Source organism: Corythoichthys intestinalis, chromosome 12, assembly GCF_030265065.1.
Source record: "Corythoichthys intestinalis isolate RoL2023-P3 chromosome 12, ASM3026506v1, whole genome shotgun sequence".
Classification (NCBI taxonomy): domain Eukaryota; kingdom Metazoa; phylum Chordata; class Actinopteri; order Syngnathiformes; family Syngnathidae; genus Corythoichthys; species Corythoichthys intestinalis.
The window spans coordinates 32,950,339-32,976,009 of NC_080406.1; the positions used below are offsets into that span (position 1 = coordinate 32,950,339).

General features: G+C 40.4%; 1 protein-coding gene across 1 annotated transcript; it reads left to right on the forward strand.

The window, feature by feature from the left end:
- Positions 1-4,014: 4,014 nt before the first annotated feature.
- On the forward strand, positions 4,015-25,404 carry htr2aa (5-hydroxytryptamine (serotonin) receptor 2A, genome duplicate a). Its single transcript, XM_057851898.1, has 4 exons — positions 4,015-4,162; positions 4,265-4,861; positions 14,426-14,626; positions 23,430-25,404. Exons 2-4 carry the CDS (start codon positions 4,501-4,503, stop codon positions 24,209-24,211), a joined length of 1,344 nt encoding a protein of 447 aa, XP_057707881.1. The 5' UTR covers positions 4,015-4,162; positions 4,265-4,500; the 3' UTR covers positions 24,212-25,404.
- The last annotated feature ends 267 nt before the right edge of the window (positions 25,405-25,671 follow it).

The window sequence follows — 25,671 nt, forward strand, 5'->3', positions numbered from 1 at the left end:
CTGATCATGAGGAAGGTGAGGGATCAGCCAAGAACTACACGGCAGGACCTGGTCAATGACCTGAAGAGAGCTGGAACCACAGTCTCGAAGAAAACCATCGGAAACACATTACGCCGTCATGGATTAAAATCCTACAGCGCACGCAAGGTCCCACTGCTGAAGCCAGTGCATGTCCAGACACATCTGAAGTTTGCCACTGACCATCTGGATGATCCAGAGGAGCAATGTGGTCGGATGAAACCAAAATTGGACTTTTTGGTCTAAACTCGGCTTGTCATGTTTGGAGGAAAAAGAAGGGTGAGTACAACCCCAAGAACACCATCCCAACTGTGAAACATGGAGAAGGAAACATTTTTTGGGGCTGCTTCTCTGCCAAGGGTACAGGACGACTGCACCGTACTGAGGGGAGGATGGATGGGGCTATGTATCGCCAGATCTTGGCTGACAACCTCCTTCCTTCAGTGAGAGCCCTGAAGATGGGTCGTGGCTGGGTCTTCCAGCATGACAACGACCCAAAGCACACAGCCAAGGCAACTAAAGAGTGGCTCCGTAAGAAGCATCTTAATGTCCGGGAGTGGCCTAGCCAGTCACCAGATCTGAACCCGATAGAAAATCTATGGAGGGAGCTGAAAGTCTGTGTTGCCCGGCAGCAGCCCCGAAACCTGAAGGCTCTGGAGAAGATCTGCATGGAGGAGTGGGCCAAAATCCCTGCTGCAGTGTGTGCAAACCTTGTCAAGGACTACAGGAAACGTTTGGTATCTGTAATAGCAAACAAAGGTTTCTGTACCAAATATTAAGTTCGATATTTGTGATGTATCAAATACTTATTTCATGCAATTAAATGCAAGTTTATTATTTAAAAATCATACAACGTGATTTTCTGGTTTTTCGTATTAGATTCCGTCCCTCACAGTTGAAGAGAACTTATGATACAAATTACAGACCTCTACATGCTTTGCAAATGGGAAAACCAGCAAAATCGACAGTGTATCAAATACTTGTTCTCCCCACTGTATATGAACTATATTAAAAACTAAAATTGCTCCCAGCTCTGTGCTTACAATTGTGTATGGTAATGAAGGTGACTATAATCACAATGTGCCAAAGCTGTACTGTTCTGTTCTGCAAAAATCTAATTAACCATTTAAGATCAACATTTGAATTGGTAATTCTTTTGCAAATGCATATTTTACATTGTTAAGTTGAATTGCCCTTTTTAAATTGAATTTGAACAACTGACTTCGCTTCATACGTGATAAAATGAAGAGAACAGGTGGATGATTAATTTGGGGTTAATTAAAAACGATGATTCAAATCAACAGGTTGTTTTGTTCGAAAATAAGATTCAAACCGGCATTGTTTTTCAGAGTTGACTTTTTTTTTGACTGCGAGAGTGATAATGCATGTATACTGCAGCAGCGTATTGATTTAATCATTCAGTGCACTATTGGTTTTAATGCATACCATTAAAAACACACACACACGATCAAGCACGTAGGTTTGGTCCAAACATTGGTAGGAACGACATAGACATAAGCATAACCTGCAACACTTTTTGCTGGGGACCGGACATTAATAAGACCAAACAGATTGGGTGAACAGGGGCCAGGGCAACATTTCTCACAAATATGAACCTGAATTAATTGATAGGCTAAATGATCAATGCAAAATATATCTGTATTGACTTATACTAACTTTCATATGTATTGGTTCAGGTGATACATGTACCATTCAAACCTTTGTTTTCAAAAACTACTAAAGAAACAGTTTGAAAACTTTCAAATTTATATTTTAATATTTGAACATAACTCGAATTATACTAAAATACACAATAAATACAAACTTGTTAATAGTCTAACTATCCAGGAATGCAAAAAATAAGCATTTGTCTTAAGACCACTCAACATTGTTGAGAAATTAATATAACTATATATATAATCTATAAATACTATATATAAATTAAATATAACTGGAAAACCTGTTAGTCAGTAAATACCAAAGATAAATAAAATTTCAGCCTTCCTTTAGATAAGACACTACTACTTTTGTCCACAAGCACAGCCAAACTCAACAAAAAAATGAAAGTTCCTTTGGGCTGCTTTAAAACCACATAAATAAAATAAAAATTAAAACTGGGGTGAAAGGGATAAACCTCGGTTCAATACATTTTCACAGTTTGATTAATGTTAACAGAAGAAAATACATACAGGAGGACACTTCTCTCTAAGCAGCTTCCTACTCAAGTTTTGTTGGTTAGCAAATTGACACAGTTTAATGTTATGCTAACTCTGATACAGGTCGGACTTTCAGTAGCAAAACTAGTGGTGTGTTCCCCACCTCCACAACACTGACATCTTTTTAAATTACTTACAGTGGCTGCAGCTGCTTCTGGCCGGAAAAAAAAAAAAAAAAACCACAAAAAAACTTAATTAATATCTCTCTGAAGGGGACGGCATGGGGAGGGGGGTGTCAAGTCATCAGCCAATCAAGTGTGCATTTGAAGGGAAAAAATGGACTGGCACACTCAGCAGTGAAAATAGGTAATTAATGTAAGTCTGAACATAATCAAAATAGTTCAGTCAGTCAATTCTATTCTTACAACATATGGGGAGACAATCTAAATTACCTATGGCGGAAAACATTCATGTGACTTGAAGTTCCGCTCATGTTGGCCAAATTTCAAAATTATCCCATATACGGTACATGTGTGATACATCATTGGAAAGCTTAAAATCTGTTTTCTGGGGGAAGAAAAATTTTGAAAAAAAAAAAAAAAAAAAAATTTTTAACAGCAAAACCCTAACTGGAGGTGAGAGCATAATTAAAGACGCCAGGATTTTATTGAGATATCATCACGTACTTACCTCTTTTCGATCCAAAAACTCCATCAGGCATGTATCACCGACTGTCAAGACACAGCTGTGAATAGCCACAGCTGGATTTTTGCGGGATTTTATGGGTGAAACACGGTAATGTAACAAGGGTCGCAATGCAGAAATCGCAGACATCAAGGAATGGTCGAGATTTTGTTTTTCATATTTCATACATTTACCCTTTTAAAAGTTTTTTTTTCTTCCATGTTTTTTGTTTGGATCAATTATTTATCATCTAAAATATTGGGGAAAATGCGATAGTAACAAAAAAAAAAAAAAAAAAGTCATATTGTTCTATCAAACACAACAGTTCTTTTGGCTTAAAATGCAGCAGTTTATTTTAAAGAGGAGTGCAAGAGCAGAAACTGCTTTTTCAGCCTTGTCTGTGTTTTCCACCCTATATAAGTGAAGTCATTGTATAATGGAAATAAGGTTGCATAAAAGTTGGAGGGGACGATTCGAGCATCCTGAAAAGTTGGTAGTGTTATGTCTCTACCGTCCCTATGCAAACCTATGCCCTTCCACACGATAGAGGCATTATTATTCCCACTTTAATTTCATAAAGGTTTTGTGGCTCCCGCTTAGCATTCAAAATGGCTTTTATAGTAGCTAAAGTTGCCAACCCTTGCCTAAAACCCAAACCAAAAAGTAAGTCTTACCTTTAACTTTGAACTGGATCCTAACCCCAATTGTATTGTATGAATGAACGTTGCCAGCCTTCTCTATCAAAATGGATTGGACGTCTAGCACCATCAACGGCAGCCAACGAGTTCATTTAGCTGTAAACTTTTTATGGTTTTTCCATTTTATTAATGGGAAAAAATCAAGCTAAATAAACTATTTTTCCTCAGTGTCGACTACGTCTTAAAACACTCTTTTATTGGACGCTTCTGTGGACCAAACATCTTCGTCAATCACACTCCCAGGGTAAGCATCAAATCTACAAACATACAAATATCCCTCCTGACTTCACGGTGGTGCCTTCAGTTTTGAGGCTGAGGATTTTCCCGTAGAGATGAACGTTCATTCAGGCGGTCGGAGACGGTGACGCTGAGTAAAAGAGAGCGAGGGATCAAGGGATGGAGGGAGAAAACACGGGGAGGGGGCGCTCCCAGTTGAGAGCGAGTGACGGCGGGAAGGAGACGGCGAGCAGATATCTATTCTCCGGAAACCTGCAGGAGGTCTTCGGACCAGAAGATTCTGAAGGAATATTTGACGTTTTCCTGAATAATGTTTGTCAAAGTCTCCGGGCTTCAGGTGAGGGTCGAGATGACAAGGACACACGTGAGGTAGGAAGAAACGCAAAACCCTTGGTTGTTTCTGATAATTTTCATAAAGTTTATTAAAAACTCTGCGTTAGAACTCCTAATTGAAATCTCTTCTACCTTCAGGGAAGAGAATTCTGGCAGTGTGTCCTTGAATGGATCCCACAAGTGAGGATGAAGACTGGAAATAACCAGTGATGATGCTGTTCTACATCATCCATTCAACAGTGTCCTTGGAGGCTTGATTAGCTTTTCTTCTCAAAAATGGGACAGCGGCACTCGCCGAGTGATGGCCGGGCTTGCGGAAAGTCCAACAGCACCGCGTTTGACCCGTCGCCCAGACCCTAAGGGTCCGCGTGAGCATGAACCTGCGCAGCGGCAATGTGTCGGAGCTCATCTCTCAAACCCTGGCGGTCGGCGGTCTCCGGTCGGAACCGGTCAACAGTAGTTACGCCGGATGTTCCTACGTTGGGAATGGAACCAATGCGGAGGGTGGACTTTGGTTCTGCCAGGACACGGCGGAGACGGGCAAGAACTGGGCGGCGCTGTTGATCCTGGTGGTCATCGGTGTCACCGTGACGGGCAACATCCTGGTCATTCTGGCAGTGTCGCTGGAGAAGAAGCTCCAGAATGCGACCAACTACTTCCTGATGTCGCTGGCAGTGGCGGACATGCTTTTGGGCATATTGGTCATGCCGGTCTCCATGGTGACAATCCTCTATGGTAAGCAGAAGGGAGGGCTAACAACATTTGGTGAGCTTTGTCGATTTGTCAACTAAGTGTCATTCAGACAACGTGGTGGGCGAGTGGTTAAAACTTCTGTCTTACAGTTCTAAGGTTTAGGGTTTGAATCAGTGGAGTTCGTGTGGAGTTTATTTGGGTTATGCCCAAATAATTTTTATTGTTGTAATTTGACTAGTCCCTTATTATTTGGGGGGAGGGTAGTTGATCTATTCTTCCATAACCCATTGGCTGCCATTGATAGATGAACTACATCTAGTCCACACAGTAACTTTAGCATATTAACACTTAAAGCACTGAAACTAAGGAAAAACAGCAACAACTGTCCTACTGTTCTGATTGCTTTAATGCTAATGTAAAATTTACTCTTGGCTGCCATTGACAGATATAAATGAATCAGATCTCGTCTAAAAATTAGTTGTTTTTACATTGATCACACAGTATTTGTTAGCAAATTACCACTTAAAATACTGAAACTAAAGAAATAGATGGAAAACCTTCATACTGTTGTTCATATTAAATTAACTGATGGGCTGCCATTGAGAGTGTGAGAAGAACCAGATCTCCTCTAGAAATGTTTTTACGTTTATTACACGATAACGTTAGCATATTACCACTTAGACCACATAAACTAAGGAATTAGATCAACAACAATCCTACTATTATGACTACTTTAATGATATTTTAGAAGTGAAGTCATTCACTGCCAGCCCAGGACACAAAGTACAGTATGTGATGTGGTAGTTAGTTAAAGAAGGAACTTGACCTTGAAAAAACTCATTGACTGGAATAGACGTCCAATCTATTTTAACTGGCAGGGGCTGGAAGCGATCAAATGTTCTATTGCCGTCAGTGGTAGCCAAAGAGTTAAGACATTGGCTGCCAATGATGGCAATAGATGTCCAGTCGATTTTGACCACGAAGGTCTATCACTGTCAGAGACCCCAAAACATGATCATTTGGCGCCCCCCCACCCTGTGTTCAATGTATTTATTCAGATTTACCATTGGAAAGAGATACATATAAGACATGTTTAATTAAAAAAAAAAAAAAAAAAAAAAATATATATATATATATATATATATAATTAAAAACAACAACTATGTATCTATTTATTTTAATAAGTGGTTTTTAAGCACTTCAAATGTAATAATACGTATTAAACATGTTATTGTCCCACCAAATTATTTTTTCGGAAGAATAAAGTAGAAAAATGCTTGCCTTTATTAAATGCTTCATTGAGTGAGTCTACTCAAATCCGCTCAAGCTGTTTAATTACACACAGTGAGTTGCCACAGCAACTGTTTAACAAGTTAAACGATGATTAACGCATGCGGCACTTTCAAGTTTTCACTTCCAGGCATCTCTGGCCAGATCAAACCTTAATGTCTGTCAATCATCGTTAACTTTAAGCAAATCCAGTGCACTGCCTGACCAAGAAAAGGACTATGTGATCGGATCAGACAGCTCATCTGTATTTATTAAAAAAAAAAAAATTATTGAAAAAAAAAGCGATAAACTGAGTTTGAAGCGCGAAGTACCAAGGGATCACTGTACTTTGGTGCCAGAACTCTGTTGAAGTGACTGTAAAACTTTGTTTGCTTTCACCTAATTAAAAAAAAAGTGCTTTGGCGCCATCATTTGGCATCTGTATACAATTGCAAATGTTTTTGAGTGGCTGTCACGTACTTGCTGATTATAATATCAATAGACGTCCAATCCCGGGAGGGGTGGCAGCAATCAATCGCTTATTTTTGGCCTCATACTGCATTAGTGAGAGTTTCTGAGGTTATAATTTATTCATAAATCTGTCGGAATTACCAGCAGTAAAACTGATAAATGACACAGTAAAAATTAATAGCGAGGGCCCTCCCAGTTCAAATAGATTGGATGTCTATCACCATTAGTGGCGTCGAAACAATCATTGACTGGCTTAAGCAGCCTTTTTGTATGAAAGACTAAAGTGAGTTTTTCGGTATTCACGTAACATAAATGGGAAACCTCTTTTGTTGAGAAATAAAATATACGTCGCCTAAAATACATCACAAAAGCGATATCTCTTTCAACCTGGCATATTTAACTGTTAAGCTTTAATGTACAATGTTCCCAAATATAACAATGACATTTGGGGACACGCAGTCAGAAGCCACTTTTTTCTTTTCCTGTTTGTTTTCTCCACATGATGACGTCTAGTCTGGAAGTCGCTTAAAAAAAATGTTTTAATAACGTGGGCTTAATAAAATTCATCTTCATGGAGACACTAGGCAGGCGGGGGGTGCCTTGGCTTCAGGCTTTCCCTGAGTGTAATTTCTCCACCAAGACCTCAACATCTTTGTCCTTATTACACATCTACGCATGAGGCCGCCATTGACGATTTGGCTCACCGAGATATTGAAGGCGCGGGAGGCGCCGTTTGTTGACTGCTGACGGCTTTTAAGAAGATATTGATTGTTTTCGCTCAAATAAACACGCATGCGGCTTTAGATGCTTTAGTTTTCAGGCATAGGATTGACATTTTAGTGTAGTTGGGCAAACGATAACAGTTGCTAGCAGTTGTATTGCTGTATTTTGAGGTTCCAAAACACATACAGACAACAAAATATCAGTATATCAGTTAGGAGAAAAGACTCAGGCGGTGATTAACCTCTTTGAGGAGACGACAAACAAGTCTTTAGACAAACTAACAACAGATACAAATGAGGACACGCGTGCGGCGCAATTAAGCGCTCATCTTTGCGAGGTGTTTGGCGGCTTGCTGAGGACAAACCAGCTGTATCAAACGCACCACATCAAAGGAGACGTATTATGATTTTGCGTGGAGGGGTTTCCAGGTGTCTTATTTACATAGGCTTGTTAGAAAGGCCCAATGTTAAGCTTCTTTTTTCTTAATCGAAGAGCACGCAAGACGATAAAAAACGTTTGAAGGGGAGAATGTATTTAACACACTGGCTGTCGGTGACAACGCTAGATGTCCAATCCATTTGAACTGGAAGGGATGGCAGCGAATGAACGTTCTCATTCAATTTCTCAATTTTGTACATTTTCAGAAAAAATATTTTATTTCATTAAATAGATAAATAAATAAATAAATAAATAAATAAATAAATTAGGGCTGTCAAAATTATCGTGTTAACGGGCGGTAATTAATTTTTAAAAATTAATCACGTTAAAATATTTGACGCAATTAACGCACAAATGCCCCGCTCAAACAGATTAAAATGACAGCACAGTGAAATGTGTACTTGTGTTTTTCGGAGTTTTGGCGCCCTCTGCTGGCGCTTGGGTGTGACTAATTTTATAGGCTTCAGCACCCATGAGCATTGTGTAAGTAATTATTGACATCAACAATGGCGGGCTACTAGTTTATTTTTTGATTGAAAATTTTACAAATTTTATTAAAATGAAAACATGAAGAGGGTTTTTAATATAAAATATTTATAACTTGTACTACCATTTATCTTTTAAGAACTACAAGTCTTTCTATTCATGGATCGCTTTAACAGAATGTTATTAATGGTAATGCCATCTTGTTGATTTATTGTTATAATAACGAAATACAGTCCTTATGTACCGTATGTTGAATGGATATATCCATCTTGTGTCTTATCTTTCCATTCCAACAATAATTTACAGAAAAATATAGCATATTTTATTTAAATTGCGATTAATTGCGATTAATTACGATTAATTAATTTTTAAGCTGTAATTCACTCGATTAAAAATTTTAATCGTTTGACACCCCTAAAATAAATACATACTGTATTTGTATGTATGGCGGGAAACACTCAGGTGACTTGAAGTTCCACTCTGAGACCCCCAATTTGGCCAAATTTTAAAACCCTTACATTTAAAAAAAAATTTTTTTAAACAGCAAAACCCTAACTGGAGGTGAGAGCACGTGAGAGCATAATTAAAGATGCCATTATTTTAACGAGATATTATCCCATACTTACCTTGTTTCGATCCAAAAACTCCATATAGCATGTATCACCGAGTGTCAAGACACACAGTCAGGGTTTCGCTGTTTACATTTTTTTTTAAGCCCTCCTGTTCAAAAGTTTTCTTCCCCCAGAAAATTGAGATTTTAAGCTTTCCAATAATGTATCACACATGCATATAGAACAGTTTTGAGATTTGGCAAAATTGGGGGTCTCAGAGTGGAAATTCAAGTCACCTGACTTTTTTCCACCATATATACAGCGAAGAAAAAAAGCTATTTTGCAAGTTCTTCCACTTAGAAATCACTGAGCAAAATAGCATGGTGTTCAAATACTTATTTTCTTCGCTCTATCATGTATTTCCCCAACAGTGGCGCCTCCAGAAATTTTTCATAGGGGCCAGATGGGGCCACTTAAATTCTTGGGGTGGCAAAAAATAAAAGCCATAATTTCAGGTTTTCCTTATATTATTGCAGTTAAAAGGTCAGGGGAAAAATATCAGATAGACTTAAGGACACGGCTACTGATCTACTTTGGTGTATTGTTTAATATTTGATGTTACTAATGATTTAATGTGCATAGTCCATAACTGTCCAATCAACATTTTGAGCTCCACAACAATTCTGTTTTTATTGTGTTATGTATATATTAGGCATAAGGTGTACATTTAACTAGGGCTGTCAAACGATTAAAATTTTTAATCGAGCTAATCACAGCTTAAAAATTAATTAATTGTAATTAATCACAATTCAAACCATCTCTAAAATATGCCATATTTTTCTGTAAATTATTGTTGGAATGGAAAGATAGGACAAAACGGATATATACATTCAACATACTGTACATAAGTACTGTATTTGTTTATTATAACAATAAATCCACAAGATGGCACTAACATTATTAACATTCTTTCTGTGAAAGTGATCCACGGATAGAAAGACTTGTGATTCTTAAAGGATAAATGTGAGTTTGTTTTGTATATTGTGACTAAATATTGCCATCTAGTCTATTTGTTGAGCTTTCAGTAAATGATACTGTAGCGACTTAACTGTTCTGCCTAAATGCACGATGGGAAGTGGTGCAACCAAGACTGTGTGCGGTGGTTGCAAATTATATATCTTCTCTGCGTTGGGTACACTACAGGGTGTTAAGAAAAAGATCAACTCCTGTCATTCGTCTCCACGTCGCATACCACAATATTTATATTTCTGTGGGAGAGATGACAAAGCTTTTGCCAATTAAAAGCACAACCCCAATGAATGCTTGTATCTACTCCACTCACTTGACATTGCCTCTTATCTCTGTATATATGTAAAACGGCGCCATCGTAGGCTGTTTGCGGCAATGCGTGAGTGAGTCGTACCAGAATGCGTTAATTGCGATAAATATTTTCACGTGATTAAAAAAATTAATTACTGCCCGTTAACGCGATACATTTGACAGCTCTACATTTAACAAAAGAAAATAAATGTATTCATTTGGGATGAAATGCGTAACTGATGCTACAACAATCTAACGATATACTGGCAAGCGGGGTGGCCAGTGGGGTGGCCACCCATGGCCCAGGTGGCGCCACTGTTCCCCAAAACCTTTTCAGAAAAAAGTTGTGCATTTTCGTGAAGTCAAAATTTTCTCTAAATGCTATATATTTTGATTAAAAAAAAAAAAAAAAAAAAGTTGTATTAAAAATAAATATTTTTTAAAGTCAATTTAATCCTGCCAGAAGTTATATTTCCACCATTAAGTTTGATACTTTCAAATTTTTTTTTTCTTTTATGAAAACTGACGTCGATATATGAAAAAAACAACAACCAAACAAACATAACAATAATATATTAATTTGTAAATAATGAAAAAGTAAAATTTTCCTAGGAAGTTGTGTATTGTCAAAAAATTTTAAACATTTGCTAAAAAGTGTAAAAACTGGTGTACATTTCCAAATACAGGGGTAGCTCTACTTACGAACGTCTCTACATACAGAATTTTCACATTAAGACACGGCTCAAAATATTGCCACTTGGTAAGAAAGAAATTTCAGGATACGAAAGGCAAAAATACAGTATGGCTGGTACTCGCAGCTCCCAGAGTTTACTAAACGTAACATACTTATAGCTGCCCTGCCATTGGCTATTGCCTAGCATTCCTGGCATCCAATTGGCTAAGCGGGACCTATACTGTATGTGTGTATCCCAGCGGCCTCTTGATTTATCCCTCCCGTTTTAACAGCTTTACATGAGTGTATTTAACCTTTATTCTTACATTTCTTGTTTTTTCTTATGTTATGCACAACTCAAATATTATGTTTAATGTGCAATAATCTAATTGTAATATGTTTTGATGCATTTTTATCCATTAGAAGATATTTATGTCTGAATTTTGGGGGGAGTTTGGAACGGAATAGGACATTTACATGGAAAACACTTCTCTACTTACAGAATTAGTTAAGAAGCTACTTCCAGAACCAATTTATTTTGTAGGTAGAAGTAGCACAGTAAAATCATATTTTCTGAAAAACGTGTTTCAGAGACTTTAATTATTTAACAATCAGCATGCACCAAAATGTGCGACGCGTGTTCATCATGTCAGCACGTGTGAATATCAACACCAATCCCACGCACAGGAGGTCAGTTTTTTTCTTAAAAGCCATTTTTGTCTCCTCACATTTTGTTAGTTTTAGATTCTAAAACTTTCAAGCTTACGCACGCATCCTGTCCACTACAAGTGTTGCCATGGCAACACGCACGCCGTAAACTCTAGATTCAACTCTTTGGGGGTTACCGCTGTTTACAAGCTGGCACTTTGTGAGCATAGGCCACGTTCGAGTTATTTAGCGTATCTTTTGTTCTGACACTGATAAACTGGGGAATTGAGCGAGCAGCACTGAGAATAAAGTTCAACTACGATGGACCGGGATTGTGCTCATAAGTAAATTGGAAGCTTTGTTTTCATTTGCTATGTCTGCCAAATGAAGCCAGAAAATCAGACAAGCGAAGAATAAAAGAGCGAAGCACCTCACAGAAGAAATTGTAGATGTTCACCATTTTCTGTCACGCATCTGTCTACTGTAGGGGTGTCCAAACTTTTTTTTCTCCATTGGCGGCTTTCAGAGAAAAACAAAAGATGCAAGGGCCAAATTGAAATCCTTCCACTTTCAATCGTTAAATAGAGGATCGGAATTAGGTAAAAAAAAAAAAAGGTTAGCAACAACTTAATGCTAATTAGCTAATTAATCCACACTCATATTATATTAGCTTTTTTTTTTAAAAAAAATTCAGAAGTAGCATTTTCCCTTTTACCAAAATCTAATTTCATCCTCCTAGATATAAAATGTATTTATTATGAAGTACAGTGGTACCTCGACATACGATACAAATTTGACTTGTCATTTGTCTCGACATATGACGACATGCTAGAAATACAACGATTTATGAAAGATTTCATTGCTTTACCGCGAGAAGGATACACGGTGGATTTTCTTGATGCGAGAAATCAACATGGGCCCCAAGAAGTGTTATTGCAGGTGGTAAAAAAAGGAAAAAGGTGACGATAAGCGTTGAAATTTAAATGGGAATAACAGAAAAATATAAGGTTGGTGTGCGCGTCATGTCTATGAACTCCCCCCAAAATGTCATGTGACTCGTTACAGGAGTGCTTTCAGCATTGCTGCAGAAATTGAAGAGGTGGGGGGTCAGCCTATTACTGCTCAGACCATACGCCGCACTCTACATCAAATTGGTGTGCATGGCTGTCACCCCAGGAGGAAGCCTTTTTCTGAAGACAGTACACAAGAAAGCCCGCAACAGTTTGCTGAAGACATGTCAACAAAGCACATGGATTACTGGAACCATGTCCTATGGTTTGATGAGAAGGGCGGGCTCTCTTGTGTACTGTCTTCAGAAGAGGCTTCCTCCTGGGGTGACAACCATGCACACCAATTTGATGTAAAATGTGGCGTATGGTCTGAGCACTAACAGGCTGACCCTCCACCTCTTCAATCTCTGCAGAAATGCTGACAGGACTCCTGTAATGAGTCACATGACATTTTGGAGGGAAAATGACAAGCAGTACGCAATTTGGACATTTAGGGATGTACGTACTGTATTGACCCGAATATAAGACGGCTCTGATTATAAGACAACCCCCTCTTTTTCAAGACTCAAGTTTGAAAAAAGAGTTTTTGAACGCCAAATTAATTTTTATACAGAAAATAATTACAGTACATCTGAAACAAATGATTATGACAATATATTTGAGAGAAAAAGCATGTTATTTTGCCTCATTCAAATCTTAATATCTGAACATTTAAATATGTAAACTAAAGTGCAATCACATTTGCAAATGAATGGCTTCTGGTTTTTGAAATGTAAATAAACCAATCTATTGTGATAAAACAACATAATTGCAATAACTGCATTAACCATCAAAGTGAAGTTTAACTAACTGTAGTCTTGAAACAAATCTGAATAAGGAAAATATTGCAATAAAATAATGCAAACTGCTTAAACTTGAGAGTAGCTGAGATCTGTCATGACAGAACATCGCTTCAATGATATCTGGCGCCATCTAGCGTCGTGAGTGGGTATAGCGTCTAGACCGCGACTATAAGACGACCCCCCTTTTCAGTCTTATTTCAATGCAAAAAACACCGTCTTATATTCGGGCCAATACGGTATTTACTACGGGGTGTACTCACTTTTGTTGCCGAGGGTTTAGACATTAATGGCTATATTTCGAGTTATTTTGAGGGGAAAATAAATTAACTCTATTATATAAGCTGCACAGACTAATTTTCATTGTGTCAAAGTGTCACTTTGTCAGTGTTGTCCAATGAAAAGATATACTTAAATATCTGCAGAAATGCGACGGATGTACTCAATTTTGTGATACACTGTAGTTATGACACCCCTGGTCTAGTGGTCCAATCCAACAAAATCTTTGGTAATATTTTTTTGGTTGATTCTAATCCCAAATGGCAACTTCGTAGCAAAATGTCGGACTTTTAATGTGTTTTCGGGCATGGCTAGTTGAGGCATTTCTCGTTGGTCTGTTCATGTCTACACAATTTGATGAGCTTTACTGCATGTCTCCAGCCATGGAGCAATTTGGGATGCTTAAGCTCAATGAGGACAAGTAGAGCTTTGCCCACTTTTGCTCACTTAAGCGGAAAATGTCATTTGTTAAAATCACACGCTGCCAGCATGCCTCCAACAACGCAGGGCTTGATGGCTACGCTAACGAAGGTCATGCTGTTTGTTTCCGCCCTAATGAGGCAGCGGAAGTCTCCGACATGTTATGTGTCATTAATTGTTCGTAAACACCTGCACTGCTGCTCGTTATGGCTCAGCTCCTATTTTAGGCCTTGTTGGAAAAATCATCCTTAGGTCAAATCGATCTCATAATAAACATTGCAGTCATTTTTAATGTTATTCGGGAAGTTCTCCAAAAAGTTTGGAAAGCTCTCCGTCATAACAGCATTCGCTTAACCTTCCCGTATTTGGTCAAATGAGATTATTTGTTCAGAGGACTTGTAAAAATATTTAATAGAGGTACTGTGTAGGATGTAACACGCTTATCAATCTGCCTGTTGCTACATGCTAATTCAATCCAGATTACGGCTGGCCCCTGCCGTCTGAGCTGTGTCCCGTGTGGATCTATCTGGACGTGCTGTTCTCTACAGCGTCCATCATGCACCTGTGTGCCATCTCGCTGGACCGCTACATCGCCATACGGAACCCTATCCACCACAGCCGCTTCAACTCGCGCGCAAAGGCCCGAATCAAGATCGCAGCTGTGTGGACCATCTCGGCCGGCAAGTCTTAAAACACACACACACCAACACACACATGATCCTAACATGTTTGCATTCAAGCAGCTAGCACAGGGGTCGGGAACCTATGGCTCGGGGGCCAGATCTGGCTCTTTTGACGGCTGCAAACCTAATCTGGATGCCTCAACCATTAGTAATTACAGGCCAATATCAAATCTGACATTCCTGGGGAAAATTATCGAGAGGGTTGTGTTCGAACAGATCCAGAATTATATGATGCAAAACAATCTTTTTAACTCATTTCAGTCTGGATTTCGACCACAACACAGCACCGAGACTGTGCTTATCAAAGTCCTAAATGATATTCGTCGGAATACCGATGCAGGCAAATCATCTGTTCTGGTACTATTGGATCTCAGCGCCGCATTTGACACGGTTGATCACAACATACTACTCAGCAGATTGGAACAGTGGGTAGGGCTTACTGACACTATTCTTCAGTGGTTCACATCCTATTTACATGATAGGGATTTCTTTGTGTCAATCGGAAACCATCAGTCAGAACGAACCAAGTTCACATGTGGAGTCCCTCAAGGGTCAATTCTTGGACCACTCTTATTTAACATCTATATGCTTCCGTTAGCTCAGATAATGGAACAGTATGACATCTCCTATCACGCCTATGCAGATGACACACAACTGTACATTTCTGTGTCCCCACATGATTATAGTCCCTTAGTCACCCTGAGCAAATGCATTCATCAAATCAATGAATGGATGTGCCAGAATTTTCTCCAGTTAAATGTGCAGAAGACAGAGGTGATCATTTTTGGGCCAAAAAAGGAAAGGTCAAAGATAAGCAGCGAACTTAGCACAATGTCACTTACAGCTACAAATCAAGTCAGAAACCTTGGCGTAATTATTGACTCAGACCTAAAATTTGATAGCCATTTAAAGTCCGTCACTAAATCCGCTTATTAACACCTAAAAAATATAACCAGAATTAAGGGGCTTCTGACTCAATAAGACATGGAAAAACTTATGCATGCATTCATTTTCAGCAGATTGGACTATTGCAACGGTATATTTACAGGTCTTGATAAAAAATCAGTCAGGAAGTTGCAGCTGGTACAGAATGCTGCAGCCAGAGTCCTCACAAATACAAGGAAGCTGGACCACATTACACCAGTTTTGAAATCGCTACACTGGCTTCCAGTAAGTCAAAGGATAGACTATAAAATACTACTGCTCGTCTACAAAACACTTAATGGCCGTGGACCAAAATACATGCTTGACTTGTTAGAGTCCTATGAGACATCTAGACCCCTAAGGTCGTCTGGAACCGGTCTTTTGCATGTTCCAAGAACAAGAACCAAGCAGGGTGAGGCAGCATTTAGTTATTATGCTCCTCACCTCTGGAACAAGTTACCCGAACGTCTGAAGTATGCTCAAACTGTTAGCTCTTTTAAATCAGGGCTAAAAACGCTTTTGTTTAGCACTGCATATCTATAACTGTCTATATATTTCAATCTACCTGCTTTCTATTCCTCTTGTTTTTATCTCCATTGCTAATTTCAATTATTATTATTAGTAGTAGTTTTTGTTTTATTTATTTTTATTCTGTGATTAAATGCGATCTTTTGTCTTCGTTTCTACGTTGTGTTGATTTAAATGTGATTTTTATGATCTTCATGTGATGTAAAGCACTTTGAATTGCCTTGTGTTGAATTGTGCTATATAAATAAATTTGCCTTGCCTTGCCTTGCATCTGTCTCACGGACAAATCTTTAATTACTAAAAAAATATAATATATATATAATATATAATAAAAAAAATTTTTTTTTAAAAAGGAAATAAATTAAAAGTTTCATTACACTCCTTTGTGCATTGCGCGAAATGGATACGGCCACCAGCGACTAGAAACCCGGTTCGCAGTCATTTTAGTAGGAATGTGGTAAACATACATGTAGTTGTGTCTATCGATCTATCGATCTATCTATCGATCGCGTTGGCAACACAGATGAGGCAGAGACACTGTTCAAGTGGGGTCGCTGTATTTTGCTTTCGAAAATAGCAGCTGATCTGCGCATGCGCGTGAAGTAAACTTACCTCGTTTTTAGTTTCGTTTTCCACGTTTGTCAGCTAATTTTAGAAACTCCTTTGAGAAGATTGCAGAAAAAAACCCTAACCCTTTTCAGCGGGAATGGACAGAGGAATTTGCCATTGTGGAGAGAGCAGGTTCTGTGGTGTGTGTAATATGCAATGATAAAATTGTATCTACGAACAGGTCAAATAGTATAAAGCGGCACTTCGACACGCACCAAACTACATTTACATCAAAATATCATGCGGGGGGAAAACAGCAAGAAAGCATGTCAAGAGCTACTATCAAGAGTGCAAGCTAGTCAGCAGCAACTCCATGTTTGGACCCAACAAGGTGACTGGAATTCGGCTAGCTTTGCTGGCACTTTAGCAATTGTGAGAAATGAAAGCCATTCACAACTGGGCAGTATGCCAAAGCATTCATGCTTGATGCTGCTAATGAACTTTTTGACAACTTTTCGGATAAAGAAAAAATACTTAAAGTCGGCAGGAAGTGTTCATGATCGTACCATCATGATGTCAAATCAAATTGAGGCAACGCAAGTGAAGGACATAAATTCGACTCCGTATTTTCTCTCGCTTTGCATGAGACAACAGCCATAAGCAATTTATCCCAGTTCAGTGTGATTGCAAGGTATGTTGTCAGTAGGGATGGGAATTGAAATCCGATTCCAATTCGGAACCGGTTCCGAGTGTTTCGAGGCCTCGACATCACAATGAAAAAGCCTTAACAATCCCTTTAACGATTCCTAAAGACGCGTATTGCGTCGTGACGTGCGTTGTTGTCCAGACGCATCAAACTAGCATGGCGCCAAGAACCACTCGCTCCAAAGTTTGACTACACTTCACCAGGAAAGAGTGTGAAAATGAAAGGTTACTACGGGTAAGCACGAGCATTGCAGCCATAAACATAACAATGACAGCACGTAGGTTCAAACGCTCGAAAGTGTGTCTTCACTTCACGAGGAAAAATTACAACAAAGCGACTTGAAGTCATTGCAAGGTGGAGATAACTGCATCGGGAGGGAATACGACTGCGCTGTCCTCACAGAGAGGCTAAGGCTCAGTCCTGGCTATACAGCTAGCTAAACTCCCAAATGACGATGCAGAAGACGTTGGTATAATTTGCTGACTTTATTCAACCATCATTTGAAGAGTGAAACTAAGAATAGAAATGAAACAAATCAATTTCGTCCCCAATAACAAACAGGTTTGCATCAACGTTAATCAGCGATGATTAGCTGCTAATAACAGTAATAACAAATGGTTAGCATTCGTTCGCTAGCATTAGCACATCGTTCAAACCACTACACAACTGGATTTAAGTGTCCGATTGCGAGTGGAAACACAACAACAACAACACAAAAGATGATACATACAGGCGTTGCCTCTTTAGATATTAACATTAACAAAGAACGTAGGCTCGTAGAAGTGTTTCCCTCTCTCACTAACTCGCCCACTCACTTGGATGCGGCATTTCTTCTTTGGGTGTAAGCGCGCTCTTCTTCACGTGAGCGCGTTCTTCTTCGCGTGAGGAAGCGCAAGGGCGCCCTCACTTGAGCGTGTAAGCGCCACAAAAACTAAAAGGCATGCAATTCAATGTAATGGTAAAATAATACACGTTAACCCAGCAGTCCCCAAACTGCGGCCCGCGGCCCAAATACGGCCCGCTTCCACATTTGGTCCGGCCATTTTGAATTTTTTTTTTCTCAATCGTGTTATTTATTTCCTGGCCTTTTCCTTGAAGAATTCAGAGAGGGTTATTTGGTTATTATCTATTTAATTAATAGTGTTTTTATTATTAATTATTAATTATTATTATAAAGAATCCAGAAAGGGTTATTTGATTGTGGCTTTCTGAAAAACGATAATTTTTTACATTTATGCACTTCTGCAATTGTCACACTTTTTCTGTTACAAACTGACCCCCGCCCCTCATCAGAGAAGGGAAAAGTTATGTGGCCCTCACAGTAAAAAGTTTGGGGACCCTGCTTTAACACATATTGCCAAAGGCAGAACAACAACCTGCCAATATATACCAATATTTTTTATTTCTATTAGATAAATGTTTCAGTAAAATGTTACACATTCTTGTGTATTTGCCACTTATTGCCACAGTTAACATTGAGGCTTTGGGCCTCTTTTGATCTCGTTGTGAGTTTGTAAGGTTGTGACTTCTGATTAAACAAACTCGATGCCAATCAAAACGTTTGTTCTTCTTTTTCCCCAAATTAGAATCGATAAGAGAATCGATAAAGAATCGAATTGTTAAGCAATATCGATAATGGAATCGGAATCGTAAAAATCCTATCAATTCCCATCTCTAGTTGTCAGTGGCACACTGAGGAAAGTCTTGCAGTTTTGACCATACAAGGGACAACAAGATGGGAGGATTTATTCAAGTCCTTCACTGAGTTCGTGAAAGTAAAAAAATCGACAAATGGATAAACTTGTTGCGGTGTGCACTGTTGGTGCTCGGTGCTTTGTGTGGAAAAAAAAAAGGATTTGTGGCGGTACTTTGTATCAACCAGATTGCAAAGCCATCAGCAAAACCATGCAGCTCCAGAAGTCGCATTAATGGTAAGAAATACTCATCATTGATTAGCAACAGCATAACAATGTTAGACTTATTGTACTTTAAAAGTTTTGAAATTACATAAAATGCACACATTACTTGCATTTTTAGTTTTAAACATATTGTATGGCTCTAACGGAATTACATTTAAAGATATGTGGTGTTCATGCCTCTCTAAGCCAAAAAGGTTCCCGACCCCTGAGCTAGCAAGTGTAAAACGAACACACACGCAAACACACGTGCACTCTTAGCATGCTAGCAGTCAAGCATCTGCGTAAACAAGCCCTGACATGTACACACACTAGCCACGTTTACATGCTGACTTTTATTCATACCGATTCAAATCATTCCGAATGGAAATTTCAGATCAGCTGTTTACAAGTCACTTCATCTATTCCGATCCAGCGTTTACATGTGACTGCCTTTATTCCGAAAGGACGTTTGACAACTGCCGTCTGACATGCGCAGATTAATCAAAACAAAGCGTCACGTTGCAAAACATGGAGATCGATCGTCGGAGTGCTGCTGTTTTAACTTTGACCCACTTGTTGTGTTTGTGGGGTCATATCCGCTTCTGCTGTTTTGCTCTTTTGCCTTGTAGTAGCCGGTTTTCCACCGGTTTCTAATCTGGTCAACGCTCCGGTCTATTCCGGCTTCGTGTAACCTCTCGTGAACTTTTTTAAATAGTTCACTGTTCCTCGTTTTACGCCCGTCTAAGCGAGCAATTATATTCAATTCTTTTAAAGTTTTAATTAAATACAGTCTTTCCGCCGGACTCCCAATTAAGTGTGCTGTGCTTGGAAGTCATGTTGCAAGTGACGTTACTCACATCACAAAGTGACGTCACCACGTCAGTACGGAGCATGTGCAGAAAGAACGCAACCAGACACCATTCCGCTTCCCTGTTTACATGATATAATTTTACTTCTAATCGGTTTGGGGTTTGGGCTATTCCACCCCAGTGAATCGGAATGAAATTCCATTCGTTTTGGGCCTGTTCATTCCGAATGAGGTGTTTATATGGAACACATTTATTCGGTTTGAACAAATATTCCGATTGTAATTGGAATATTTGGCTCCATGTAAACGTGGCAACTGACACATGTGCACGATCTTAGCATGTTAGCATGTATCTGTGCAAGGAAGCGCTAACACACAGGCAATGAATAGATGTGCACGCTCTTAGCATGTTAGCATTCAAGCAACTTGTCAATTTAGCGAAAACACCCCCCACATACCCCTCCACATATACAGTATGCACATGCGCGCCCTTAGCAGGTTAGTATTCAAACATTTGCGCTGGTTGAGCGCTAACACCTACACCGATACACCCACGTGCTTCTCACACAGGCGTGCCCAAGTCTGGTCCTCGAGAGCTCCTATCCAGCTTGTTTTCCATGTCTCCCTCCTTTAACACACCAGTTAGCTTTCAAGCATCGGGGTGAGCAAACGCTAACACGTACACACACCGACACATTGCGCGTGATCCTAGCAAAGTTACATTAAAGCATCTGGGCCGATGAGTGTTAAACTAGTACACACACAAACACACCCCCACACGCTCTCTGTCGTTCTGAGCATGTTAGCATTCAGAGAACCTGGCAAGCGGGAAATAAAACACACAGTGACACGTGCACGCTCATAACATTTTAGCATTCAAGGAACTTAGCAAGTGAGCAATAACACGCACACACAGCCACATGTTTGTGTTCTTCGTACATTAGCATTGAAGCATCTAGGCCGGCGTGAACGCAATCACTCATGCACACCGACACAAGTGCACCTTCTTAGCATGTTAGCATTTAAGAAATTCACCACAGGCTACCATGTACGTGTTTTCTGTACTCAGATTCCTGAACTTCATCTCATAAATAATGAGTACTTAAGCATTTTAATGCGATTCTTTTTGGATTTGGGTTTGCACTTTCCCCATTCAGGTTGCTCACTTTCTAGGCCTGTGGTCAATACAACCACCAAACTTGGTAATTTCCTTCTACCTACAATTATTTTACACCCCCTCAATTTTTAATCAAAGTTGTAGAAAAAAAGCACATTATACAGGAAAAATGACAGTAGGCTAGGTGTAAATATTGTGCACAGAAGCGCGGCGGGCTGCAGTTGTGTCCCTTGGTTTGCTGCCATCTACAAGATGAGCCAGCGTAACGCCGCCCCCTCGAGACCACCGGGCCGTCTGTCTGCCGCCGCGCACGCACGCACACACAGATGGTCCAGCTCGCCAACATCAGCTCATTTGCCATGTGTGCTGAAAGCACGTCTGTTGCCACACAGATGCTTTTCATTTCCCACCGGTTGCGACCGTGGCAAATATTGAATTTGTTTCGCTCCTTTTTAATCAACATTAGGAGATTGCGTCATCACCAGCAACAAATGGTTGTGCTGCAAAAACAACAACAGTAGATGAAGGAAGCTACTCTCTGAGTCGTTGTCACGGTGACCGTCAGACACTCAAAGTGTCACATTTGTGTTATCACCAAAGTTTTTAATGTTAACAGTAACACGTGTGCACCATTCCTACCAAAAATAATCAGTTGACAATATCTTACTTTTACACAGAAATGCAGCCAGTTTGGAGATGGGACTGAAAAAAAATTCCACATAACCTTTTACACAAAACCCAGCAAAGTGGGGTATTATTTCACGGGGCAACAAAGCATCATAAATCCTGCCTGAAGTTGATGAGTAAAATAAGGGCGACAACTGACAACATCCAAAATCAACGCCAAAAGACACAATCCTGTCTTTGCCTTTTAGACAGAACACAGCAAACCTGAATATAATTTCATACAGCAAAATACACAAAACTGCAAAACCTGCTTGATGATATTATTGTTTGGTGCGGTATGTGAGAGAGCAGTTAAATAGTGACGACTGCTTTCAAAACAACAGGACAGAAAATTCGATTTTTTCTTTCACTTCACACCCGTTCCCAAATTTCGGTAGCCATCAGAGGTTGGTGTTTTCTTTTCATACAAAAGTCAGAGAAAGGAGTTCCAAATACATGCAGTGACATGAAATCCTGAATCCTTTCTGCCATAAAGTATGAAAACGTAACAACACCCACATTTGACATAAGAAAAATTGTGCCTTGACAATGACCGTCTTGACCTTTTACACAGAATCCAGCAAATAACATTGGATTTTTCACAGCAACATTGAATACAAAATCCTGCCTGACAATATTTGTGTCTGACGTGACATTCGAAAGTGTTCCAAAAAAAAAATTCCACTTTTCACACAAAAACCAACAAAGTATACTTTAACATAGTGACAAACCATCCATCCATCCATCCATCCATCCATCCATCCATCCATCCATCCATCCATCCATCCATCCATCCATCCATCCATCCATCCATCCATCCATCCATCCATCCATCCATCCATCCATCCATCCATCTGGGGTTGGATCGTGGGTGCAGCAGCTTAAGCAGGGAAGCCCAGACTTCCCTCTCCCCAGCCACTTCAACCTGCTCCTCTGGGCCAGCCAAGAGACATGGTCTGTCCAGCGTGTGCTGGGTCGTCCCTGGGGCCTCCCGCTGGTGGACATGGCCGGAACGCCTCTCCAGGGAGGCGTCCAGCAGGCATCCAAACCAGATGCCCGAGCCACCTCAACTGGCTCCTCTCAAAACGGAGGAGTAGCAGTTCGACACAGAGTCCCTCCCGGATGACCGAGCTTTCACCTTATCTCTGAGGGAGAGACCGGACACCCTGCGGAGGAAACTCATTTTGGCCGCTTGTATCTGGGATCTTGTTCTTTCGGTCACGACCCACAGCTCGTGACCATAGGTGAGAGTAGGAACATGGATCGACTGGTAAATTAAGAGCTTCTCCTTTCGGCTCTGCTCCTTCTTCACTACTACGGACCGGTGCAGAGTCCACATCACTGCAGACGCTGCACCGATCCGCCAGTCGATCTCCCGCTCTCTCCTAACCTCACTCGTGAACAAGACCCCAAGATACTTGAACTCCTCCACTTGTGGCAGGATCTCATCCCCGACCCGGAGAGGGGACGCCACCCTTTTCCAGCTGAGGACCATGGTCTCGAGACAGCCAATCTTGTTAGAATAATAGTCAGTCATCTTATCACTGTCCCTTTTCATCCAGAACACATACACGTGTTGACTGTTGACAATTTCCTGTGTGCAGGCATCTCCATGCCAATCCCAGTGATGGGTCTGCGCGACCAATCCAAGGTGTTCAAGGACGGCAGTTGCCTACTGACGGATGCCAGTTTTGTACTAGCTGGCAGCTTGGTGGCATTCTTCGTGCCGCTCACCATCATGGTGGTCACCTATTTCCTGACCATCCGCGCCCTCCACAAAGAAGCCACCATCTGCCTGGATCAGCTGGTGCCACGTCCGAAGTGGGGCACCGGCTCCGCCTTGGTGCCGGGCTTCTTCCCGCAGGCCTCGCTGTCCTCCGAAAAGCTGGTACGACACGAAGCAGGGGGCGCTCCTTCGGCTCACTCCTTTGGGCGGCGCACCGCGCAATCCGTTAGCAATGAACAGAAGGCGTCAAAGGTGCTTGGAGTGGTCTTTTTCCTTTTTGTGGTCATGTGGTGCCCCTTCTTCGTCACCAATGTTCTGGTGGCAGCGTGCGACGCATCGGCCTGTGACGCCACCCTCGCTGGGGGGCTGCTTAACATCTTTGTGTGGGTGGGCTACCTGTCGTCCGCCGTCAATCCGCTGGTCTACACGCTATTCAACGAGACATATCGCGCCGCCTTTTTACGCTACCTGCGCTGCCGCTACGCGCCGCCCGCCAAGAAGCCGCTGCAACTCATTCTAGTCAACACCATCCCCCCCATGGCGTACCCCTCGGTACAGGGCTTAGGCAATGGAGCCCCGCGCCCCGATTTCCCATTCGCCGGACAGGAACGACAACCCCGAGTAAAAAAAACAGCACACGAGGACGAAAGCCGCGTGTGACCGAGAAGATGACAGGCACCAACGGGACAGATGACAGGCACCAACGACTGCTATGCACACCTAACGCAACTCACCGTTGGATTAGCATTAGCACATACAAAGCACTGCCCAACCCTATATAGCATTAGCTATTTAGCAATTGAGAACAATTTGGCTGTGAATTTTTTTCAAACATTTCAACAAGTCGTGCTAACAAGCTAACAGAGTCTAGGCTACCTTTTACCAACAATTATGCATTTTTGGGATAAATGGTCAGATTTATTCTTACCCATATATACCAGGGTCCGATCGTGAATAGCCAAAATATGCCATGACAATAAAGTATGTTTTTTTCCTCATATTTCTAGACATAAACCTTCGAAATCCTGACATTGAAAAAAACTGAACGCAAAAAAAATATGTGCTCACCAAACTCACCAAATGTGTGTCCAAACTATTCCACATAGGGTCGCAATGGGTGCTAAACTTCATTCCAACAAAACAAGACACCTTTTCACCAATCTAGCGTCTTACAAGTGTAATCAGTTAATTGCAGTCTGGTCCTGCTTGTTTTAGCAGAAACGTCATTGGTTAAACTGTCTGTGCTCGATTGGTAGCAACAAAAATCAGGACCAACAGCAGCCCTTGAGGACTGGTTTGGAGACCCCTGGCTTAGATTAACATTGACCTTTTTGATTCAGCCCAATTTGACTTCTTTGAGATTTTTCTGGCTACCATTTCAAAGTACTCATGCTAACAGTTGCTATGCTAACAAATAGCAACAATTACAGATTATAAGATGTCAGAATTAATCATACCCATTTGTACCAGGGTCTGCGATTGCAGTTAGTTAAAGCTCAATGTAGTTGTAGTTTTTTTAAACTCACAAAATCTTGAATAATCAAATAAATGATTAAAAGCAACAAAAAAAATGAATACTGAAAAAAGTTTCTGTAAGTAAATCTGCACATCCCGCTTCACAGATTTGCAGGGTTTAACTGTATTATGCGAAAATGCAAATTATTGCATGAATGTGAATTGTGGCAAATGTGTCAAGATGTGTTGAAAATGTATACACTGTCAAAAATGAAAAGTTGGAGCTGATGTATCATGTGATGACGATGGCGAAGATCTTTGTGCGTGAAAGTCTATTTTGTATCCTGTCATTTAAATAAAAGCAAAAGTTTGTTTTTTTACAGGCTAAAATAGTCAAAAGACAATATTTCCCGCTACTTTAACATTGGGTGCCATTGACGTTGATAGATGTCCAATCTATTTGAACTGGGAGAGGCATTTGCTGACGACCCTCCAAGTCCAAATGGATTGGACGTCTAAGGTAGCCAATGTGTTAATGCCGTTTAAGCAACATTCAGCAAGTGGAAAGCAACAAACCAGTTGGTGGGAAAAGACAGCAAAGGTCAGCACGCAGGAGGAGGAGAAAGAAGATAATGAAGATGAAGGTAGGACGCCCCAAGGCATTC